General features: G+C 40.2%; 1 protein-coding gene across 1 annotated transcript in view; it reads left to right on the top strand.

The window, feature by feature from the left end:
* Window positions 1-24,357, top strand: part of LOC141917655 (adenomatous polyposis coli protein-like) — a 124,521-nt gene extending 100,164 nt beyond the window's left edge. The window contains exons 14-16 of the mRNA XM_074811017.1: window positions 9,483-9,599; window positions 10,604-10,818; window positions 11,336-24,357. Of these exons, the coding sequence (XP_074667118.1) occupies window positions 9,483-9,599; window positions 10,604-10,818; window positions 11,336-17,879 (6,876 nt within the window). The 3' untranslated portion in view covers window positions 17,880-24,357. The remainder of the gene's footprint in view (window positions 1-9,482; window positions 9,600-10,603; window positions 10,819-11,335) is intronic.
* Window positions 24,358-25,933: the final 1,576 nt, after the last annotated feature.

The following is a 25,933-nucleotide window of genomic DNA, read 5'->3' as shown; positions in this document are numbered from 1 at the left end:
GGCTACCTGTCCTTGCACCCACCCTCTGTAGGCTTCCTTTTTATGCTTGAGCTTGTCCAGGAGCTCCTTGCTCATCCATGCATGCTGCCTGGTGGTCTTACCTGACTTCCTCTTTGTCAGGATGCATCTCTCCTGAGCTTGGAGGATGTGATCCTTGAATGTTAGCCAGCTTTCTTGGGCCCCTCTTCCCTCCAGGGCCTTATCCCATGTTACACTGCCAAGCAATATTCCTGAAGAGGCCAAAGTCTGCTGTCCTGAAGTCCAGGGTAGCAAGCTTGCTGTGCACCCTCCTCACTGCCCTAAGAATCTTGATCTCCACCTTTTCATGGTCACTGCAGCCAAGGCTGCCCTTGAGCTTCACACTCCCCACCAGCCCCTCCTTGTTGGTGAGAACAAGGTCCAGCATAGCACCTCTCCTCATTGGCTCCTCTAGCATTCCAGAGACCTCCTGGACTGCTTATGCCCTGCTGCTGTGTTGTCCCTCCAACAGATATCGGGGTGGTTGAAGTCCCCCATGAGGACCAGGGCTTGTGAACGTGAGGCTACTCCTATCTGTCTACAGAGGGTCTTGTCCGATTGTTCTTCCTGGTTGGGTGGCCCCCACTATAGTGGGGTGACCCCCACTATAACATCACCTGTCCCTGCCTTCTCTTTAATCCTGACTGATAAGCTCTTGGTCAGCTCCTCATCCATCCGCAGGCAAAGCTCCATGCATTCCAGCTGGCCACTGACATAGAAGGCGACCCTCCACTCCTCATCTCCCCTGCCTGTCCTTCCTAAAGATCCTGTATCCTTCCATTACAACACCCCAGTCATAGGAGCCATCCCATCCCATCACATCTCCATGATGCCAATAAGATCATAGCCCTGCAGGTGTGCGCACATCTCTAGCTCCTCTTGTTTATTCCCCATGCTACCTGAATTTGCACAGAGGCATTTAAGTTGGGCTCCTGGTGAAGCTGACTCTGGCTGGAATTCTTAAGACACTGTTGACAAAAAGAATTTCCCTACTAGTTGAGAAACTAAGTAGTTATGGTTGAGAAAACAGTTAAAATTACAATAAAGGATACTGGGTACAGTCTCTGATTTGTTATTAGGACAAATATTAAGCATATTTAGTACTCTTGAAAAGGAAGTCAACTGCAGAGTGCCAGTGTTGTGTAATTATTTAGATTTATCAATATTAAAAAGAACTGTGAGGAAGTCCAGAAGTGTATAAAACTTTAAATTAAGCAGCACAGGCAATTCATTATTTAAATGGAAAATACTGTATGTTGGAAGAAGTAAATGCAACTGTTCATACGCATTACTACTTTTCTGAATGGTTGCAGTTCATTTTAAACAAGAGCTTGAAATCACTGTAGTGACAAGTCAACAAAAGCCTCTGCTCAATATGGAGTTAGTGTTTAAAAAGCAAAGAATAATTTGCAATAGATTAATTTTTTTTTTAATTTCTGATCCACTAATGATCAAAAAAATGCAGAAAATATTTGAGATAGGTAAAATAAGGTATTTTAAACATTGGAAGATGTTTATATTGAAAGACTATTATAAGTTTTGAAAGACAGACTGTTTTGGTGGTAAGTAAATGAGGACATGGGAAGTAAAACAACATAAGGAATGATGTAACACAGGTAAATTGTGCCAGTTACTCATTTTTATCATTGAAATGAAAAACAACAAATTTAAATTAACTATTAAATGTCAAGACCAATAGTTCAGTAATATTTTTAAAAACTTTCTTAGGGAGGGCCAAATCCGATATCCCAACGGAGGCGAGGCTGTTGCACCTCCATTGCCCCCATATCCAACCAGTAGTGAGGCTGAAAATGTATTCCTGGTAGGCACACACACACACAGAGGACACATATACACCACATATATATATGTAGGTACACGGCTGGCCACAAAAATCACAGACGGACACGCAGAACACTCCCACAAGCACAGCAACAGCCTCATTATGCTCCCCTCTCTGGTTGAGCAGGATGGAGATCCAGTAGTGAGACTATATATATGCATATGCACAGGGTGGATCCCTCCAGCAGCTGGGCTCAGACACTCACTCTGCCCAGTAGCTGTCTCCTGTATCCCAGTCTCCCCAGTTGCTGGCACCTGGACATAAGAGCCTCTGAGACCCCAGCCCTACTTCAGTTGCTGGTACAGACCTGTACTCGCTCCTGTTACTGTCACCACAGACACACAGGCACCTATGACCCTCACCCAGGGAGTTAGAAAGTTAGAGTTAGAAAGGAATTTAATAAGAAGATAGGACAGATGCAGGAAGAAGAAGATGCATAAGATAGATCAAGTGCAGAGTGTAGCCAGACAAGCATACCAACCAGCAAACTATTTATATGCAGCCCCACTTATCCCATCATTTCACTATTTTCCTACACTTGTTTCTCCCCAAATCACCTAAACTTCTCATTTTCCCCTCCCTCGGCTCCTCCTCTAAACATCCCATAATAAGTCATAATAAGACCATAAATGGTCTTCCCTTGCATCCCATAATGTGTCCTTTACCCCAGGGCAGTAACTCCTCTCAGTCTGAAAGATGCTTCGGAGAGCACTCACCTTGATGGGTTTCACACCTGGATAAGGGGGCTGATTGCTCTCCTGGACCAGCCTTGAGAGTGTCTTGGATGGGGTGTCCCTTCCTCTGAGTCCTTAATTTGGGTTTCTGCCTGCCATTGTGCATCCCTGTGCTCCTCTGGGCTTCTGCAGATGGCTGCAGAAGACCGGTTGCTGGCTCCTGTGATGGGTCTGGGAGGAGCTGGGTCATGGTATCGTTTGGGTCCCCCACCTGCCATTGCCTTTCTGAGCTCTTTTGAGGGTGTGAAGATGATCTTTTATCACATAACCTAGCAAGGTTATACACTTTTGTGACTGTCATGGTTTAAGCCCAGAGGGCAGCTGACCACGAGGCAGCTGCTCACTCACTCCTTCCCTCTCAGGGATGGGGAGTAGAAAACACAATGAAAGCCCTGGGAATTGAGACAAGGGACAGAGAGGGACGACTCAGCCATTATGGTCACAGGCAAAAGCCAGACTCCATTCAGGAAGAAAAAGAACACAAATTTAATTTGAACACCACCATCACCAACACTAATTTACCAGTCAAACAGAGTAGGACAGTCTGTTTGACTACAGAGACTTTATCCCCATCTACAGTACATAGAAGGTTTGACTGGGCAGGGCCAGCCTGGTTGGCAGATCCTCTGGTATTGACTAACCAGGTGGCTTTTGCTAAATGCCCATCCCAGTGTTTGAAAGTTCCACCACCCATTGCTCTCAGTGTAGTTTTCAGCAACCCATTGTATCGCTCAATTTTCCCAGAGGCTGGTGCATGGTAGGGAATGTGATATATCCACTCAATGCCATGTTCTTTGGCCCAGGCATCTATGAGGTTGTTTCGGAAATGTGTCCCATTATCTGACTCAATCCTTTCTGGCGTGCCATGTCGCCATAAGACTTTCTTCTCAAGGCCTAAAATGTTGTTCCAGGCAGTGGCATGGGGCACAGCATGAGTTTCCAACCAACCTGTGGCCGCTTCCACCATTGTAAGCACATAGTGTTTGCCATGCCGAGTTTGTGGGAGCGTGATATAATCATTCTGCCAGGCCTCCCCATATTTATTTGTAACCATCGTCCTCCATACCAAATGGGCTTTAACCACTTGTCTTGCTTGATCATAGCACATGTTTCACATTCATGGATTACCTGTGCAATAGCATCCATGGTTAAGTCCACCCCTCGGTCACGAGCCCATCTATATGTTACATCCCTTCCCTGATGGCCTGAGGAGTCATGGGCCCAGCGAGCCATAAATTGTTCACCCTTATGTTGCCAGTCCAGATCCACTTGAGCCACCTTAATCTTGGCAGCCTGATCTGCCTGTTGGTTGTTCTGATGTTCTTCAGTGGCCCAGCTCTTGGGTACATGAGCGTCTACATGGCGTACTTTCACAACCAGATTCTCTACCCGAGCAGCAATATCTTGCCATAATTCAGCAGCCCAGATGGGTTTGCCTCTGTGCTGCCAGTTGCTCCATTTCCACTGCTGTAACCACCCCCACAGGGCATTTGCCACCATCCATGAGTCAGTAGAGAGGTAGAGCACTGGCCACCTTTCTCGCTCAGCAGAATCTAAGGCCAGCTGGATGGCTTTCACCTCTGCAAACTGACTTGATTCACCTTCTCCTTCAGCAGCTTCAGCAACCCGTCATGTGGGGCTCCACACAGCTGCCTTCCACCTTTGATGTTTCCCCACAATGCGACAGGACCCGTCGGTAAACAGGGCATATGGCTTCTCATTTTCTGGTAGTTTATTATATGGTGGGGCCTCCTGAGCACGTGTTACCTCTTCCTCTGTTGCCATTCCAAATTCTTTGCCTTTTGGCCAATTTGTAATCACTTTCAGAATTCCTGGACGTCTCGGGCTCCCTATTAGAGCCCGTTGTGTGATTAATGCGACCCATTTACTCCACGTGGCATCGGCTGCATGGTGTGTAGAGGGGACCCTCCCTTTGAACATCCAGCCCAGCACCGGCAATCGGGGTGCCAGGAGGAGCTGTGCTTCAGTCCCAATCACCTCTGAAGCAGCTCGAACCCCTTCACATGCTGCCAGTATCTCTTTTTTGATTGAAGTATAGTGTGCCTCAGGTCCTCCATATCCCTGACTCCAAAACCCCAGAGACTCCAGGTAGGGCCATTCTCCCTGGCTGCAGTGTAGAGCACATTTTTAACATCTTGTCCTGTCCGAACTGGCCCGGGGGCTACTGCATGAACTATTTCCTGTTTAATTTGTTCAAAAGCTTGTTACTGCTCCGGGCCCCATATAAAATCATTTTTTTTCCGAGTCACTGGATAGAGGGGGCTTACAATCTGACTGTAATTTGGAATGTGCAGTCTCCAGAAACCCACAACACCCAAGAAAGCTTGTGTTTCCTTTTCGTTAGTCGGTGGGGACATAGCTGTTGTTTTATTAATCACCTCCACTGGAATCTGACGACGTCAATCTTACCACTTTACTCCTAATAACTGAATCTCTTGTGCAGGTCCCTTGACCTTACCCCGCTTTATGGCAAACCCGGCTCTCAGAAGGATTTGGATTATTTTGTCCCCTTTCTCAAAAACATGTGCTGCTGTATTAACCCCATACAATGATGTCATCAATGTACTGTAAGTGTTCTGGGGCTTCCTCCTGTTCCAGTGCAGTCTGGATCAGTCCATGGCAAATGGTGGGGCTGTGTTTCCACCCCTGGGGCAGTCGATTCCAGGTGTATTGGACACCCCTCCAGGTAAAAGCAAACTGTGGCCTGCATTCTGCTGCCAGAGGGATGGAGAGAAATGCATTGGCAATATCATTCGTGGCGTACCACTTGGCTGCCTTCAACTCTAGCTCATAGTGAAGTTCTAGCAGGTCTGGCATGGCAGCACTCAGCAGTGGCGTGACTTCATTCAGGCCACAATAGTTTACTTTCAATCTCCACTGTCCATTACACTTTCGCACTGGCCATATGTGGCTGTTCAAGGGGGAGTGTGTCTTGCTGATGACTCCTTGGCTCTCTAGCTGACGAATCAGTTTATGGATAGGGATTACAGCGTCTCGATTGGTGCGGTATTGCCGTCGGTGCACTGTTGTGGCGGCAATTGGCACCCGTTGTTCTTTGACCCTCAGCAATCCCACAACAGAAGGATCCTCTGAGAGACCAGGTAACACAGACAGCTGTTTAATTCCTTCTGTTTTCAAGGCAGCTATACCAAAAGCCCATCAATACCCTTTTGGGTCCTTGAAGTACCCTCTCCTGAGATAATCTATGCCAAGAATACATGGAGCGTCTGGGCCAGTCACAATGGGGTGTTTTTCCCACTCTTCTCCACTTGGGCTAACCTCGGCCTCCAATACAGTGAACTGTTGAGACCCCCCTGTCACTCCTGAAATACAAATGGGTTCTGCCCCTTTAACATTTGATGGCATTAGGGTGCATTTAGTACCAGTGTCCACTAGAGCCTTATACTGTTTGGGTCAGACGTGCCAGGCCATCAAATCCACACGGGCCAATAAACTCGATTGTCCCTGTCCTCCACCTGGCTGGAGGCAGGGCCCCTCTAATGTTGATCATAATACCCGCTAACGACAAATGGGTTAGTGTGGTGTGCACGGGTTTCAGCCTCATCTTGATCACTCACTTCTTGTGAATATACGTCAGAAGTTCTTCTCATAGGATCATGAGTAAAGTCGACCTTTCTGCTCTGGGCACTTGATTACTGGAAACCGGAGCAGCATTTCTCCTAAAAGAACCCCGTTTTGTACTTGTTCCTTCTTCCAACTCACATACCCGCTCTTCTAGGAGGTAGGTAGGTTTTCCATCCCATTTCTTCATGTCTTCTCCATAGTCACACAGGCGATGCCACAGCTTCCCCCGTGGTGTGTACCGGTTCTCTCAAGTAGAGAAACGACTGCTCCTAATAGCTGAGATCCTCCACAGCCGCGACAAGGGAGGAAGAGAGACTTTCTTCCTATTGTCGTAGTTGGCGAGCCAGTTCATCCCCTGTTGGTCCCTCTTCGTCTCTCCAGTCCATTACTGCTAATGCACTGGCATATGATGAGGGTGTGCTCCGTACAAACTTCCTCCACATGGGCCGGGTGCATTGGACTTCATCTGGATCTGTGGGTAGCTGTGCATCATCTGGGTCATAGTAAACCATCTCCTGCACAGCTAGCTCCCTCAAGTATTGAATGCCTCTCTCCATAGTGGTCCACTTACTGGGATGACATACAAAATCTTCCTTGAAGGGATACCTCTCCCTCACACTTGACAGGAGTCGCCTCCAGAGACTGAGATTTTGTGTCTTCTTTCCAATGGCTTTGTCAATGCCCCCTTCCCTAGACAGGGATCCCAGCTGCCTGGCCTCCCTACCCTCTAATTCCACGCTCCAGGCCCCGTTATCCCAGCATCGGAGCAGCCAGGTAACGAGTTGCTCACCTGGATGGCAGCTGAAATCTTTTCGCATGTCTCGCAACCCGCTCAGGGATAAGGATCGGGTGACTATCACTGGCTCTGCCTCCTCCTCCTGTTCTCGTGATGGGCCTGGTTCATCATCACCCTGTACACTGGGAGGGGATTTTCTTGTGTATTTCTTCTTCTGTATGGGAGCAACTGACACTGTCATGGGTTGGTTCTCTGGTTCAGCTGCAGTGCCTGTGGTCGGGGTTGCAGTGGCTGCAGTCTCTGTTGTGGACTTTGAGTGGTTGCACTGTCTGTTACTTTGTTACCAGATCCAGAGCCCTTCTCTTCCTCTTGAGGGTGCTGAACACTGTTTAATAGCACTTGGTAAGCGTGGGCCAGGCCCCAGCATGTTGCAGTGAGCTGTGCCTCTCTGGAATTACTCGGGTGACAACATACTTTTTCCATATATTTTACTAGTTCTTCAGGATTCTGCACCTGTGCAGGACTGAAGTTCCAATACACCGGAGGTGCCCACTGTTCTAGGTACTTGCCCATGCTACTCCACACCCCCAGCCACTCATAATTCTCCAATCTTGGGGTAGGTTTCCAGGTGGTACTCTTAAATAGTTGCTTAACCCTGAACAAAACCTGAACCACATGCAGGAACACACTAGCTCCTAGCAGTAAGATGACCATGTTAATATCAACATTCCAAAGGTATCTGAAATTCCTGAATTCATCAAACACAACTGTAAATAGCCCCAGGGCCAATGACAGCCCCCCATCATAGATGAGCATCACATAGTACAGCAAAAACAATATATTAACCCAACTCTCACTGACTGTGAGCAATAGCATGGGAAATACATAATGCAAATTAGGTGATAAAATCTTAAGGAGCCAAGCAATCACCATTGTTACCCGTTCTGCCATTATCTCAAACGTCGTGCCCCACATTGGGCACCAGAAACTATTGCGGTTTGAACTCAGCCGGTAGCAAATTGCCACATGGCCAGTTGTTTACTCCCTGCTCCACCTCCCCGCCGATGAAATAGGGGAGGGACAAAAGAAGAAATTTGTAGGTTGAATAAAAAAAAATACTAGCAAAAACAACAGTAATGATAGTAGTCCAAAATGGGTTAAAATGCCGTAGTGGCTCACCAAACAGCGACCGGTACAGAGCCTGTCCCCAGCAGCGATCTGACCGCACCAGAGAACCTCACCCAGATGATCCAGAGAACATGGGTGCACCCGCCTGTATGCTGAGCTTTGACATCACATGACATGGAATGGTCCAACGATCGATCAGGACCCAGCCCTTCAGCTGTGCTCCCTCTCAGCCCACAGAAAGTTAACTCTATCCTGGCCAAAACCAGGACAGGGTTGCAGTCCTCCCAGCAACAGACTGCTACAGCGCAGGCTTCCCTCAGCGTCCCGGCCTTCTTTGGGCACAGCCACCAGCTCTGGCGTGGGGTCCTATATGGTCTGCAGGAGGGCATCTGCTCCACTGTGGACTTCCATGGGCTGCAGAGGGTTGGCCCTGCCCTCTCACCACAGGCTGCATGGGAGTGTCTGCTCTGGTGCACCTTCCCCACTCCTCCTCCTTTCTTCCACTCACCTTGATGTTTGCAGAAGTATTTCTCTCACAATTCCTCCTCCTCCCAGATCCCCCTTCTTAAATATGTTATCACAGAGGCACAGAGACCATGGCTAATTAGCTCGGCCTTGGCCAGAGGTGGGTCTGACTTGGAGCTGGGGGAGCTTCTAGAAGCTTCTCACAGGAGCCACGTCTGTAGCCCCCTCTCCCACTACCATAAATCCCCCAGCACACACAAACTCAACACAGTGATAATGAGAACATCCATTGATAACAGTAGTCTATCATCAGATATGTTTTATGAGGAATATACATGCTTACAGCTGCCCATAAATGGATGGAGTTAAATATTTAATGACTGCACTGTCTTGACAGTTGCACTTTGAAGCATCTCAGTCTAGCTGCTGCGAAGGACTAGAAACTGGGCTGAATGGCTATCCATTTTTGATGGATAACTATAGACACAGTGTATTCAAAGAGCTTGATAAACATTAATAAAGGTAATCATACCATACCTCTGAAGGACAGGTTAGTATGATTGTCCAATTTTACAAGTGAAAAAGCTAGGGAAAAAGATTATATAAATCTCTCCTGAGACTGCATAAGTCTACAGCAGACATCAGAGTAGAGCACAAATCTGAGGTTTTGGTCCCATTTTTCAGCCAGTATGGAAAGTAGGGAACCTGCTTTCAAATCTTTATTTATTTTATACACAGAAGCCAGTACCTTTAATCAAACTTCATACTGAAATCTTAGGGCAGTCTAGCTGGCAACAGAACAAATAGTGAATTTCAGCAAAAAAGCTAGTTCAGCAGCTGAACATCACCACTGTTAATGAATTCTATAGTGTTCCAGAAATCCAGGAGGAAATGCTGATAACCTACTAAGTAGCTATTTTGAGATACATTATTTTTCTTCCATGTTTTGCAGGTCATTGCAAGTGTTTTGAGGAACTTGTCCTGGCGAGCAGATGTAAATAGTAAAAAGACTCTACGTGAAGTTGGAAGTGTGAAAGCATTGATGGAATGTGCTTTAGAAGTTAAGAAGGTATCATATATAAATGATTATGAGATAAATTTTTGAGAGATTGCATTCATTTTACACAAAATACAAATATTGTTATCCTTTTTTTACATAAGCAGTTAGTCAAATATTTGCAGTGTTTCATGTACTTTCCTTTGAAGAAGAGAATTGCTTTGAGTTAACTGGGCAGCAGATCACAATGTAGCAATGACATCTAAGAACTACTAGTGTTTCTGTAATTTTATTTACAAAGGTTGATAGCTTTCACTCTTCAGTTTCATGAACTGTGCTGTTCCAATAGCCTTTTTTATAATTTTGCAGTTTTAATAAAACCATCTTCTGATTTTGTGAATTTGTCATTCTAGAGATGTCTACTTGATATCCGAACTGGATTATATTCCATCCCAGTGCCCCCTGCCAGCAAACCTACAAATGTTTTACTGTAATGGCATCTGACAAGTATTGTGGCGCATACTTCTGAAACTTTCTGGCAAGCAATACCAAATCCATAGCTGAGGAAAGGAGAGAGAAGCAAACAGAAGTAGTTATGTGTGCACTGCTGCTTGCCTCTAGTTTATCAGCACAGAAAGCAGAGCCTGAATCACACTTAATTCTCATTTGTGAAACAAAGCTAGAGAAATAGCAGCATATGCAGTAAAATAGAAAGCAAAACATTGGTCACCAATATACAACATGGTAGAGATTTAATGCCAATCAAAAATCAAACTCTGCAGTGAACTGGAAGAAAGCTAAATTCCATGGTTAATGAATTCTGTTATTTGAAAATCTGGATTAGAATAAGTGAAGCAGTTTGTGTCTCTGAGCTGTATTTTTAGACTGTATTCAGGTTCAGCAGGAATTATTTCTTTAGGTTTTTCTTGGTTCACATTTTCAAAGCTATCTTTGCATACATGAGAGCTAGAAAAACAAGTTTGTCACTACCTCCTTGAAGCTAATTTACATACTTCTGAGGGCTTATGATCAGTAGTTGAAAACACTCTAATTCTGTCATTTTATTATTCTCCTAGGAATCCACCCTAAAAAGTGTTTTGAGTGCCTTATGGAATTTGTCAGCACACTGTACTGAGAACAAAGGTGATATATGTGCTGTTGATGGTGCTCTTGCATTTCTGGTTGGTACATTGACATACCGGAGCCAAACAAACACTTTAGCCATCATAGAAAGTGGAGGAGGAATATTAAGAAATGTTTCTAGCTTAATTGCTACTAATGAGGACCACAGGTGAATATACATTCTATTTTTCTGAGAACCAGTAGTGGTACCAAAAGTATATTTAATGGTTTGTATGACCAAGTCTTAATATGAATGCATGTTTTAAGTATAGTAATTAAGCATTCATTTTTTTAATGGATTTCATAAGGCAAGTATTTAATTTATATAACAGGAATATGCAAAAGGATTAATATATCTGCTACTTATTAAATGATGAATTGTACTAAAAGCTTTTCCTAGAAAGAGAGAGGAAATTCATAAGTTATTATCAGCCATAGGAAACCACCTGGAATGATTTATATGGAGAGGATAGTGTGGGAGCAAACTGTTCATATTTGTATAGGATTTGATTAACATTCAGATGAAAACTCGAGGAAAAAATAAGATAAATTTGCACTGAAGAATTCATAATTATCCTTACTATGGATTAAACTTGCCTATAGCATAATAGGTTTTTGTTTTGCTTTGTCTCTTATCCTTTTGAATTGCCACTTACTGATTTTTGTTTTCAATCTCTCAATACCAGGCAAATCTTGCGAGAGAACAGCTGCTTACAAACCTTGTTACAGCATTTGAAGTCACACAGTTTGACAATAGTCAGTAATGCATGTGGGACCCTGTGGAATCTTTCTGCACGAAATGTAAAAGATCAGGAGGCACTGTGGGACATGGGAGCAGTGAGCATGCTGAAAAATCTCATTCACTCAAAACACAAAATGATAGCAATGGGCAGTGCTGCGGCTCTAAGAAACCTGATGGCAAATAGGCCAGCAAAATATAAGGATGCCAACATTATGTCTCCAGGATCAAGCTTACCATCTCTTCATGTTAGAAAACAAAAGGCACTGGAAGCAGAATTAGATGCTCAGCATTTATCAGAGACTTTTGACAACATAGATAATTTAAGCCCAAAAGCATCTCACCATAATAAGCAGAGACATAAGCAAAATATATACAATGAGTATGTTTTAGATTCCAGTCAACATGATGATGGGATTTGCAGATCAGAGAGTGTTAATACTGGTCATATGACTGTACTTTCACCATATTTAAATGCCACAGTATTGCCTGGGTCCTCTTCCTCTAGTAGAGGAAACATAGAAAACTCTCAGTCTGAGAAAGACAGAAGTCTTGATAGGGATGGAGCAGTAGTTTTAAATAGCTATCATCCAGCTACAGAGAATACTGGGAACTCCTCTAAGAGAATAAGAATGCAGATTACTGCTACAGCTCAGATTGCCAAAGTTATGGAAGAAGTAGCAAGCATGCATATTCCACAAGAAGACAGAAGTTCTTGTTCCACTTCTGAAATGCACTGTTTGACAGAAGACAGAAATGTCCCAAAAAGAACAGCTACTGCCCATACTCACTCAAATACATACTTTCCTAAATCTGAGAATCCAAACAGGACATGTCCTATGCTTTATACAAAAATGGAATACAAGAGAGCTTCAAATGATAGTTTAAATAGTGTCAGCAGCAGTGATGGCTATGGTAAAAGAGGCCAAATGAAACCTTCCATTGAATCTTACTCAGAAGATGATGAAAGTAAATTTTGTAGTTATGGTCAATACCCAGCTGACTTGGCACATAAAATACATACTGCAAATCATATGGATGACAATGATGAAGAGCTAGACACTCCTATTAATTATAGTCTTAAATATTCGGATGAACAGTTAAATTCTGGAAGGCAAAGTCCCTCTCACAATGAAAGATGGGCAAGGCCTAAACATATAATAGATGATGAAATAAAACAAAATGAACAAAGGCAGTTAAGGAGCCAAAATGCAACTTATTCCACGTACACTGAAAATGGAGATGATAAGCACATGAAATTTCAGTCACCTTTTGGACAACAAGAGTGTGTTTCTTCTTTTAGATCAAGAGGATCCAATGGTTCAGAGCAGAGCAGAGTAGGCTCAACTCTTGGAATGAATCAGAAAGCAAACCAGTCCTTGTGCCAGGTTGATGATTATGACAGTGATAAGCTAACCAACTATAGTGAACGCTACTCTAAGGAACAACACAAAGAGGAAGAAGATAGACCAACCAATTATAGCATAAAATACAATGAAGAGGAACATCATGTTGATCAGCCTATTGATTATAGTCTAAAATATTCAACAGAAGTTCCTCCCTCTTCTCAGAAGCCATCTTTTACTTTTTCAAACAGTTCATCAGTGCAAAGCACTAAAACTGACCATATTTCCTCAAGCTATGGGAACATATCAACCCCTTCAGGTAGTTCAGAGAGACAGAATCAGCTTCACCCAAGTTCTGCACAGAGTAGAAGCAGTCATGCTCAAAAAACTGCCTCCTGTAAGACTCCCTCTATTAATCAAGAAACTATACAAACTTATTGTGTGGAAGATACACCAATATGTTTTTCAAGGTGTAGCTCTTTGTCATCTTTGTCATCAGCTGAAGATGAAATAGGACATGATCAATCCACACATGTGACAGATGCTAATAACACATTACAGATAGCAGAGCTAAAGGAAAACAATGGGATCCTGTCTGCAGAAGGTGAAGTAAGTGAAGTTGCATCAGCATTTCAGCACATCAGAACAAAATCTAGTAGACTTCAGACTCCTAGTTTATCTCCTTCTGACACTTCTAGACATAAAACTGTTGAATTTTCTTCAGGTGCCAAATCTCCCTCAAAGAGTGGTGCACACACTCCTAAAAGTCCTCCAGAACATTATGTGCAGGAGACTCCACTCATGTTTAGCAGATGTACTTCTGTAAGTTCTCTGGATAGTTTTGAAAGCCATTCAATTGCTAGTTCAGTTCAAAGTGAGCCTTGCAGTGGAATGGTAAGTGGTATTATAAGTCCCAGTGATCTTCCAGACAGCCCTGGACAAACAATGCCTCCAAGCAGAAGTAAAACTCCACCCCCTGCTCAAGGAGCTCAAGTAAAGAGGGAAGTAGCTAAAGGCAAAGTACCTAATGCAGAAAAGAGAGAGTCTGGTCCTAGACAGATAGCTATAAATGAAGCTGTTCAAAGAGTTCAGGTACTGCCAGATGCTGATACATTATTACATTTTGCCACAGAAAGTACACCGGATGGATTTTCTTGCTCTTCTAGCCTAAGTGGTCTGAGTCTTGATGAACCATTCATACAGAAAGATGTAGAGTTAAGAATAATGCCTCCTGTACATGAAAATGAACATGGAAATGAAGCAGAACCTGAACAGCCAGATGATACAAAGGATAACGAAGAGAAGAAAGCAGAGAAGCCTACTGAAGCAGATGATTCTGAAGATGATGATATTGAAATATTGGAAGAATGTATTATTTCTGCAATGCCAACAAAATCTTCATGTAAAACCAAAAAGCCTTCTCAAGCATCTGCTTCAAAAATACCTCCTACTGTAACCAGAAAGCCAAGCCAACTGCCAGTTTGCAAACTTTTGCCTTCACAAACTGGATTGCAATCCCAAAAGCGTGTGAGTTTTACACCTGGAGATGATATGCCACGGGTATATTTTGTTGAGGATACACCAATACATTTTTCAACAGCTACATCTTTGAGTGACCTCACAATAGAATCACTACCGAATGAGTTGGTCAATGTAGAGAATGTGGGTACAGGGGCAGAGTCAGGGGAGTTTGAAAAGAGAGACACCATTCCTACAGAAGGTATAAGTACAGATGACTCTCGGAGAGCAAAAAGCTCAATTAGGACTGCCCCAGGACTGGATGATGACAAAACAGAACAGGGTGATATTCTGGCTGAATGTATTAACTCAGCAATGCCAAAAGGAAAAAGTCACAAACCTTTCAGAGTGAAGAAGATAATGGATCAAATTCAACAAGCATCTTTATCTGTAAGTAACAAAAATCAGTCAGAACAAGAAAAGAAGCCAACATCACCAGTAAAGCCTATTCCCCAAAATAATGAATATAGAGCACATGTAAGAAAAAACACAGAGACTAAAAGCTATATTAATAATGAAAGAAGCTATTCAGAGAACAGAGACACAAAGAAACAGAATCTTAAGAATAATTCAAGATATTTTAATGACAAGCTTCCAAATAATGAAGAGTGTGTAAAAGGAAGCTTTGCATTTGATTCCCCTCATCATTACATGCCTATTGAGGGAACTCCTTATTGTTTTTCACAAAAAGATTCTCTAAGTTCTTTAGATTTTGATGATGATGATGTTGACCTTTCAAGGGAGAAGGCAGAATTGCAAAAAGGAAAAGCAAAGGAAACAGAAACTGAAGACTGCACTAATACAGAACAGTCTTCAAATCAGCAACCAAGTAATAGGACACAAGTTTGTCAAAAATACCCACCAGGCAGAAGCCAACCTAAAACTTTCTCTCAGTCAGCTAAAGATATTCCAGACAGAGAAGCAGCTACAGATGAGAAAATGCAGAATTTTGCTATTGAAAACACACCTGTATGTTTTTCTTGCAATTCATCTCTTAGTTCCCTCAGTGATATTGATCAAGAAAACAACAACAAAGAAAGTGAACCTGCAAAACAAACCGAGGCTCCTGATTCACAGATAGAATCAAATAGACCACAGACTTCTGGTTATGCACCTAAATCATTTCATGTTGAAGATACTCCTGTATGTTTTTCTAGAAACAGCTCTCTGAGTTCTCTTAGTATTGACTCAGAAGATGATCTGTTGCAGGAATGCATTAGTTCTGCTATGCCTAAAAAGAAAAAACCCTCAAAAGTAAAGAGTGAAAGTGAAAAAAATAGTTTCAGAAATATGAGTGATATATTGGCAGAAGATTTAACACTGGATTTGAGAGAGATACAGAGGCCGGATTCAGAACATGGTTTTTCACCTGATTCAGAGAGCTTTGATTGGAAAGCTATACAAGAAGGTGCAAATTCTATAGTTAGTAGCTTGCATCAAGCTGCAGCTGCTGCATCACTGACTAGACAAGCTTCGTCAGATTCTGACTCTATCCTTTCATTAAAATCTGGTATTTCTCTAGGGTCACCATTTCATCTTACCCCAGACCAAGAAGAAAAGCCTTTTACTAGTAATAAAGGTCCAAGAATTCTTAAGCTAGGGGAGAAGAGTACACTGGAGTCTAAAAAAGTAGAATCTGAAAATAAGGGAATCAAAGGAGGAAAAAAAGTATATAAAAGTATAATTACAGGAAAAGCTTGGACCAAGTCAGAAGTTTCAAGCCAGTTAAAGCAACCACAACAAACAAGTATGACTTCAATTGCACGTGGTAGGACAATGATTCATATTCCAGGAGTTCGTAATAGTTCCTCAAGTACTAGTCCTGTTTCCAAAAAAGGTCCCCCACTAAAAAATATAAATTCCAAGAGTCCCAGTGAAGGCCAAAGTTCCATTAGTTCTCCAAGAGGAGTCAAGTCATCAGTGAAACCTGAGTCAGCTCCTGTAACTAGGCAACCATCTCAACAGAGTGGATCAAGTAAAGGACCTTCTAGATCAGGATCTAGAGACTCCACTCCTTCTAGACTTCAACAGCAGCCATTAGGCAGGCCTCTGCAATCTCTAGGCCGAAATTCAATTTCCCCAGGAAGAAATGGCATAAGTCCTCCCAACAAACTGTCTCAGTTGCCAAGGACATCATCTCCTAGTACAGCTTCAATTAAATCTTCAAGTTCAGGAAGAATGTTATATACAGCACCAGGCAGGCAGATGAGCCAGCAAAACCTTACAAAGCAAACTTCCTTACCTAAGAGTACCAGTGGCATTCCCAGAAGTGAGTCTGCTTCAAAAGGATTAAACCAAATTCTCAACAGTGGTGGATCAAACAAAAAGGCTGAACTATCCAGAATGTCATCCACAAAATCTAGCGGAAATGAATCTGACAGATCTGAAAGACCTGTTCTGGTTCGTCAGTCAACTTTTATTAAAGAAGCTTCGAGTCCAATTCTAAGACAGAAATTAGAAGAGTCTGCTTCATTTGAATCTCTGTCTCCTTACAGGCCAGGCTCTCCCACTAGGTCCCAAATGCAGACTCCGGTTTTAAGTCCATCTCTTCCCGATGTGTCTTTATCCACTCATTTAACTGCCCAGACTAGCGGTTGGCAAAATTTACCCCCTAATCTGAGTCCTTCTGTAGAATATGATGGCAGACCAGCAAAACATCATGACATAGCTCGTTCTCATTCTGAGAGTCCATCTAGATTGCCAATCAATAGATCAGGAACATGGAAGCGTGAACATAGTAAGCATTCCTCATCACTTCCTCGTGTAAGCACTTGGCGAAGAACTGGAAGTTCTTCCTCAATTCTGTCAGCTTCTTCAGAATCCAGTGAAAAGGCAAAAAGTGAAGATGAAAAGCAACATGGAAGTTCTGTTTCTAGACACAAACAAAGTAAAGAAAGTCAAGCACCAGCAAAAGGTACTTGGAGAAAAATAAAAGAAAATGAAATTCCTCAAATAATGAATGATCCTCAGTATTCTTCTTCAGGTGCAACAAATGACTCTGATTCCAAAACTCTAATTTATCAGATGGCACCAGCTGTCTCTAAGACGGAGGATGTGTGGGTGAGGATAGAGGACTGCCCTATTAATAAACCTCGATCTGGAAGATCCCCAACTAGAAATACTCCCCCTGTTATTGACAGTGTTTCAGAGAAAGGGAGTGTGAATGATAAAGATTCTAAAGAGATTAATGAAAAACAAAATCCAGGGAATGGAAATGTTCCTGTTCGTACCATTGGTTCCATTGGTTTAGAAAATTGTCCAAACTCTTTCTTTCAGATAGACAGTCCAGACAAGAAAGGAACAGAAGCAAAACCTGTACAGAATAATCCTGTTCCTGCACCAGAAAATAATGAAAGTACTGTTAGTGAGCATACACCATTCAGTTCCAGTAGCTCAAGCAAACATATCTCCCCCAGTGGTACTGTTGCAGCAAGAGTGACTCCTTTCAATTACAGTCCAAGTCCCAGGAAGAGTAGTGTGGACAACAGTTCTGCTCAGCCATCACAAATACCAACACCACTAAATAACAGCACAAAGAAACATGACTCAAAGACTGAAAATACAGACTCCGGCGGAACTCAGAGTCCTAAAAGTCATTCTGGCTCTTACCTGGTGACTTCTGTTTAAGTACATTAAAACAATAAATGCAATTGATGTTTTATATACAGCAGCTATTTAGAAATTTTGTTTCAAATGAAACTTTAAAAGACTGGGTGTTGGTTTTATTTGTTGTTTTTATCTTTTGTAAATATGCTTGATTCTTGTTAGAGGGTCCTTGTTCTGGAAACCATATTTGATAGTATACTTTGTCTTCACCGGTAATATTTTCAAGAGATGCCTAATTGACAGCTTGGAATAAAATTGCTAATGCAATTATATTTGTACAGTATGTTTATCACATTTAATTAGCATTCCATCCCATAATCATTTAAACATTGCTTGTCTTGAAATCATGAGCATTATAGAAAGAGATGATACAGTCATATTACTTAATCAACTGTTTATGGATTACAGACTGACTAAATCACATCAGGGAAGTATTGGTATTATTTATGCAAAAAAGTAACTCAGATTTATTATTTGTGAGTCCTTCTAACACAATAATTAATCATGTGGCTGTGAAATTCACAGTACTATGGTTTCTGTTAAACAAGCTTTCCCAGACTGCTTTTCTGCATGAATAGAACTGATGGTTCATTTTCTGAAGTAATGATTAACATTTCTGTGGTCACATAAAGTGCATAGATAGTTATGGTGTAACAATTTACACTTTCTTTGTGTTCCACAAAAAAATGGACAACCGTGTAACTGTAAAACCTTGAACAAAATTATTTTACCTGAACTAGATTTTATCTTAAAGTAGAATTTTTTTGCTATGCTGTAACTTGTTATATATTCTAGTACTTGAGGTGAAGTAGCTGGTCTTCTATTAATGAGACATGGGCAATGTTTCAACAGAGACTAAAATGAACATTTCAGAATAAATTATTACTATATGTAAATTGTATGTGTTACTTCTGCATTACATAAAAACACAGTATTTTATTTTGAGATGTCATCTTATGTGTTGTATAATGCACTTACACTTAAGGCCTGATCCAGCAGAATCTAGCATCTCCAATATTCACTCTTTATCACTGATAAATGGCTGTTGTAGGATGTTTATAACTACTGCAGGATCAGGCCCTAGGTCTTCTGTACTATATTTGTAATTGAGACAGTTTCACACATCTCAGGTGCATAACAAGGCTAAAAGCAGGGTATTTCCCAAAGCCAAGCAGTGTAATTGTTTTCATGACTGAAAGCCTGAAACAATATTGGATTTTTTTTAAAAAAAAAATCTTTTGTTTTATAAGTATTACTTTTAATTGGGGAAAATAATGTAGAATGTGAAACTTTAATTCTATTTGAAATCTTAATGAATTATTTATTTATTTGTTAAATACGATCAAGGGAAAATATTGCAAAAATCCTATGACAAGAAATTTGTTATCATAGTAGAAAAAGTTTTATATGGAAACCAGGACATTCATTTGATGTGAATATGGTTTGTGCTAAAACCTTTAAAAATATAGCCTGAATTTAGATGAGATTTGGTTCAAGGTAGAAACGTTTAGGAGAGAACATAACATTTGCCATTTTGTGCACAACTGAATGAACCATGAAATGGTATCTCAGTTTTGTTGTATCTTAACTTGACTATTCTAAAGTTAGCATTTTAAATAATTGGAAATCAGGATTCAAAATTACCTGATTTCAGGAAGCACTGAAATAGAGCAATTTAATTTTATGGTATCTTTAACACAGTTGCAGACTGTATCACATCTGTGGCTTTTGTACTTCATCTGATATTGAAATGAATCTATTTTTATCTTAAATTCAGCATATGTCATGCACTGTTTATGAACAGAAATGCGATACTATCAGCAGACAGAAATCAATTTAGATTAGTTTAAAAGCCAGTACCAAAATATCTTTTTGGAAGAAGTGGTATCTTATTTGCTCTTTTGTTCTTTGTCTCCTGTCAAATTTGCTTATAGACATGCCATACTTCTGTATCATCTGGTGAATCTGTAAACAAACAGCACTCACTCCTCATGTTAGCATTTAAAATATTTTCTATATAGTAGTCCTCACAAAACCTTTGATATGAATGTTATTGTCCTTTTAAAGATGAAATAGAGAGAGAAAGAGATTATGCAATTTGTTCAAAGTCAAGACTTTGCATTGGAGTAGAATACAGAACACCATCCCTGCATTTAAAATGGAAGAAAATTTTTCATATAAATTACGTGATTTTTTTTTTTGGTGCCGGGTTTTTAAGTATTAATTTGAAGGTATACCATGTAATCCAGGATTGTCAGTTGACATCAGCTTTACATCTACATCCTGTTGATTTAAGAGTTTAAAGTTAAATTGAATCCATATAAAGAAATTCTGATTTCAGTTTTATAACTAAATAATTGTATGCGTATCAAACACCAGAATGTCTTTGAAAATTTTAATGGCTTCTCTAGGTAGTCTTGGAAGTACTTCATGATCATTATAATTGGGAAATTTCTCTTAATATCCTCAGAACTAGCCTATATTTGTAGCAAAGATAGGTAAGATAAGCTTTCCAACTATAAGCGTAGTGAAACACTAAAATATGCTTCCCATGGGAGTTGTTAAATTTTCATTATAGATATTTTAAGAAGAGGTTTAGCAAACTTCTCTCAGGGATGGACTTTAGTATATTTCATATTGCCTATATGCAGAGAGATGGGCTTAGGTGACCTTTTGAAATCTCTTCCAGGCCTACATTTCTCTGATTCTATATCTAAAATGCTTAGTACCCATTAAGAGCCTTTTTGAATATTTAAGGACATCTATGATGTTTGATTTATGTTAGTGATTAGGATACAAAGTTATGTTCTAAGCTTAACTATAAAAATGGATACTGGAAATACAAAATCAGAAAAATGGAAAGTTAATGTAAGTAATATATTTAGTTCTTGGATTTTGTTAATGGTGCCTAAGATTAATGATAGCCATATTTGGTTTATGCTGCTAAAGATTTACTCTTCTTCCTTGATTTTATTTCTATGAAGTCGCCACAGCAGGTAACAGGAGAAAAAGCAAGGAGCTAAGAAAACCAAGACTCATTTTGCTGTTCTTCTGAGATGCACTGCCTTTATTTCTCTAGATTTTGGCAGAACTTTTGTGATTTGTATGTAGACCTTTAGTTGTTCTTACCATTTCCAGTACATATCAAACTTATACTTGAAAATCAGTTTACACTGAAAATATATTCATAAAGCTGATTTCAGACTGACAACTTTGTCCTCTTGTTGTCAAAACTGGAAACATGACCCTGACCTCCCCACAAATTCTAATTAGTTCATCATTTTAAATATACATTCATTTTAGTTTCTCTCTGGAAGTTACATAAGTGCACCGTAGTAAGGTTATTGCTCAATTTCTGTGAAAGCAGATTTGAAAAGGGAACTAATATTTTTCATGTGCAATTCTCTATCAGAATATTTCCCCCTGGATTTCCTGACATGACTGGAATATTGTTTCAAGCAAGACTTGAAATATAAATATAGTTTATACTGTATTCTTCAATGTGGATTGTCACTGATGGCTTTAGGGAAGTTAATTGTTGTGTCTTGGGCAAAGGGGAAAAAGGAAATTGATAATTTCAGAGACTTTCAGCCATACTTCCCCAGGGATATACTTTCATATCTTCCCCAATAAACTGCATAAGCTGCATAGGAAGGAGAATAACATTTGTCTGCTAATTAATGAGATTTTATTTTGAAAGTATACCAGTAGGCCATGAAACTGAAAAACTTATGTATGCTAATCTGACAGCTGAATTCTTTGATCTTCACTTCCAAATATTTCCTAGCTGTTGGTCCATGTGTGTCGTCCCCCCCCCCAGTCACAGATAAGAAATGGGGATTACAAAGAAGATAATGAGGAGTTTATTAATATATGTCTTCATTCTTTCTTAAGGCTAAAGACTGCATGTTATTTCTGAACTGAAGTAACAGCTTGCACTGTTGAAAGGAGAAGTTTCCTTCTCCCTTCCCATGCTCCTGGCTGCTCCTGCAGTCTGTCACTTGTCCAATTCTTCTGTGGGCCAATTCAACTTTTACCTGGCAGAATTGTCAGGGGAATAAGATTAGTGCTGCTTTAGTGTGTTGAATCGGATCAGTGCAGGGTCAGGCAAGTGCTGCCTGAGCCAGCAGAAAGAAGATTGCAAACAGCTAGGACTGGTGGGAGGAAAGGGTGGGATAGCTTCCTTTATGGGTGGTGAGTGTTATATTGGATCAAACCATTACATGAAATTTTAAACTGGTATGCCAAGCTTCAGAACTGTTCTTCACCCTTTTTGAGACAGCAATAACAAATTAAAGTTTTGGACTCTCTAACTGTTGTTCACTCTGAACTGCCTAATATCCCCAAGCACTTTGCATTTAAATATATTATGTTCCAGACAAGTCTTTATCCTGGAAACTCTAACAAGTTTCTGCAGAAGTATTATGTTAGTCTATAGTTTGTGTTCATAGAAATTAAATTTTTCTTCATCAAAACTTTCCAAAGAAACAATTTTTCTACCATATATAAACTCCTGGATGACACATTTTAAGTTTAGAATATTGCATCCAATAAAAAGATTTACTGCAACTAGTTGTTTTCTCAAAGAGGCTTGAGAGGGGAAAACATACCCCTTCCCTAATGAAGACAGTACTACTTGTAGGGATTATTTGGAAAATGTTTAGGTGAACTCTTAGAAGCTCTTGTATTCTCTTTTTACTAGATGCCTCCCAATTTTTTTCTCACCTAGCTCTCATTAAATAATATAAACAGCTGTAAGAGTGTCTCTAAAATCCCATTTTAAAATTCCACCTAAACATAACCTCATATACCTACTGTAATGTCTTGCAGTCTCATCTACCTGACAGCTTTGTTCTTGATGAGATGTATGATCTAGTTAAATCTGTGAATTAGAAGTGAATTGTCAGTCAATAAGCAGCCTGACTTCCTCCATATGCTTACAACTTTGAGGATTTTCTTGATACCAAATCACCCAAATGTGTTCACTCCTTGCTTCCACAGCCATCTCCTTTGCACTTTTAAGTATAACCAGAAAAAATGCTTATGCTTTTTATTTTTCATTTCAAATCACATTAGAAACTTCATCTCTGCTTCATAGTTTCCTGTATGCAACATAACAGATTGTATCTGTAAATGTGTTTATAGAGAATGTTAATGTAGATAACGTTGAGTTTTTCATGAAAGTGGTAAGTTGGTTGGTTATGTGTTGTGTTTGGTTACATATTGGAAGTGCAAGGGAATTTACAACAGTACTGTAGGTGTCTGAATGAATTGGTAATGTCCAGATGAATATGTGTGGTTTTAATACCTAGGTTTTCTGCTGTCAACTTTCAGTCTACCAGATATGCTGTTTACTTATTGGAAGACTGGGTAATGCTTCCCTAGAAAAGTTTTGCAAGTGATCTATTTTGTCATGAAATTTCCAAACAGTTCTGGGTTTATATACTTGTGAATTTCTGTCACTTCAAGATTTGAGGAAACTTTTCTAATTTTGCTATTTGTGCAAGCATCCTTTGCCTGAGTGGTGGTGGAATAGTAATTAGGATATTATGAAGATGTGGAGAGAGCTTGTTCACTCAGTGAAATGCACTTCTGTCCAGACTACAAGCCCAAGACCTACACTGTGGTGGTTTTTGCTGGGATAGAGTCAATTTTCTCCACAGTAGCTAATATGGGGCTATGTTTTGGATTTGTGCTGAAAACAGTGTTGATAACACAGGGATGTTTTAGTTATTGCCGAACAGTGCTTACACAGAGTCAAGGCCTTTTCTGCTTCTCACACCACCCCACCAGCGAATAGGCTGGGGGTGCACAAGAAGTTGGGAGGGGACACAGCTGGGACAGCTGACCCCAACTGACCAAAGGGATATTCCATACCATATGGAGACAGACTCAGCATATAAAGCTGGGGGAAGAAGGAAGGGGGGGACATTTGGAGTTATGGTGTTTTTCTTCCCAAATAACTGTTTTGCATGATGGAGCCCTGCTTTCCTGGAGATGGATGAACACCTGCCTGCCAATGGGAAGTGGTGAATGAATTCCTCGTTTTGCTTTGCTTGCATGTGCGGCTTTTGCTTTACATATTAAACTGTCTTTATCTCAACCCATGAGTTTTCTCACTTTTACCTTTCTGATTATCTCCCCCATCCCATCGGGGGTGGGGGGGGAGTGAGTGAGCAGCTGTGTGGTGCTTATTTGCCGGCCGGGGTTAAACCATGACATATGTACAAACTGAATTATCTCTTATGCCCTACTTTTTGGTGGGATTTAAGATGCATAAAGCTTCTGCAAAGAATTAAATCATCATCCTCTCACTTTGGATGCATTTTCCCACCTGTAAATTTTGTTTCTTTTTAAGAACTTGTCCCACAATTCTTTCCTTTGGTTTTGTTGTTTGCTTCTGCCTGAGATGCATTAATGTTTATATCCTAACTCTGTAATTAATTCTTCTTTCAACTATTATAATGTATTTTGTTTCACAATATACTAATTCTGAATTTAGTCTTGCTATGCATAACTTATTTATTACTACTAGAAGTTACGTGTCATTTTGCTGTATTAAAATACAATTCCATTAAAAAGGAAGTTGCTGTTAAGGTACTTAGGCAATGATAGAGCATATCAGAACTAATGTCTTAAAAACCCATTCCATTTTATTTTGGTGGTAGTCACATGTTTCATATAAACCGGAAGTGGAAAAAAGACATAGAGAGGCATAGAATTCACCAGTAGAGCTCTCTGTTCTCTTGCATGTTTCATTTTAAAATGAACTAACAGAATAAAATCTAGTTCCAACATGGTGTAAATCCATAATCTCTCTCCATTATTTACAAGAGGTTCACAAGAGATCTTATTTCATTATGACTTTTAAGCACAGTAGCAACTTAGTTAACTCCTAAGTCTTTCTTTTACATAATGAATGCAATTCTTTAGTCTATAATTAGAGACTATTAAGGGACCTAGATTAGTTGGATTACAAACACACACACATACACACACAAACATATTTATATACACATGCATATTTTGCACTCTTTTGTTCACTTTAGGCTTTGACATATAGTTAGAAGCATTTAAACAAATAAGATGCAGTTAGTATGATCCTATGTTTTCCAATACATGTAACTTATTAGTTTAGAAGATGAGTTCTGATTTCAGGATTAATAAATTTGGTTGACTGATTAGCTGGTACTTTATTTTTTAAGTGTTCTAGAGAAAAATGAACTTTTTAATATTGGTATATATAATAAAGGAAATTCCCTTACTAGTAATTTTTTAAAAGCTAGGTTACATTTCATAGCCAGAATATAGAAAAGGCATTATTGCTATCACCTGCTGTTTAAAGTCAATAAGGATTAAAAAACTTAGGAGATTTTTACTGATTACATTTAATACAAATTATCTTATGGATAATTCTGTCCCTTCTAACAATCCTCTGTATAAAATAGCATATTGGGGGGGGGGAAGCAGTTTGGATATACAATAAGCAGAATTCAGATTTGCTTGTTCATCTCATCTAGATTGTTACTAAGGTCTGTATTGGCAGATACTTTATATGGAAGTAGCTAGGGAAGAGCAAGAAGGTAGATTAAGCCATAATATGAATGGCTAGAAACTTCCCATTGTTTATCTGGGGTTTTTTGTATTTTTTTTTTTAATTGGGTGATGAGAGTTGTCACCTTTTTTCTTAGAATAATTGTGATAGATTAATTGACACTTTTAGGTGTTTAAAGTAATTTGGAAGCATTTCAGAGAGAAATCATCTAATTTAAGTGAACGCTATGAGTTCAGTGCAAATACTATATTATCATGTGACATGTACATGTGGATTATTGATAGTTCCTTTTGGTCTTGCAAACTGACTTTACACAGTTGTGATTTCATACACAACAAGGCAAAATTGGAAGGCCAAAGGACAATTGTGTGTAAACCCTATACTTTTTTCCCAGTCACATACTCTTTTAAAGAGCAAGGAATTAGAGATGGGTAGAAATCCCTTTTTTTTTTTTATATATTTGCATTGTGCCAATTCTGTTGCCAGCTAAACAGAGATTTGGATAGATTTGGATTCTGTT

The sequence above is a fragment of the Strix aluco genome, chromosome W (assembly GCF_031877795.1).
Source record: "Strix aluco isolate bStrAlu1 chromosome W, bStrAlu1.hap1, whole genome shotgun sequence".
NCBI lineage: Eukaryota > Metazoa > Chordata > Aves > Strigiformes > Strigidae > Strix > Strix aluco.
The sequence above is the reverse complement of the archived record's forward strand: the minus strand, read 5'-3'. Positions and strand labels throughout refer to the sequence as shown.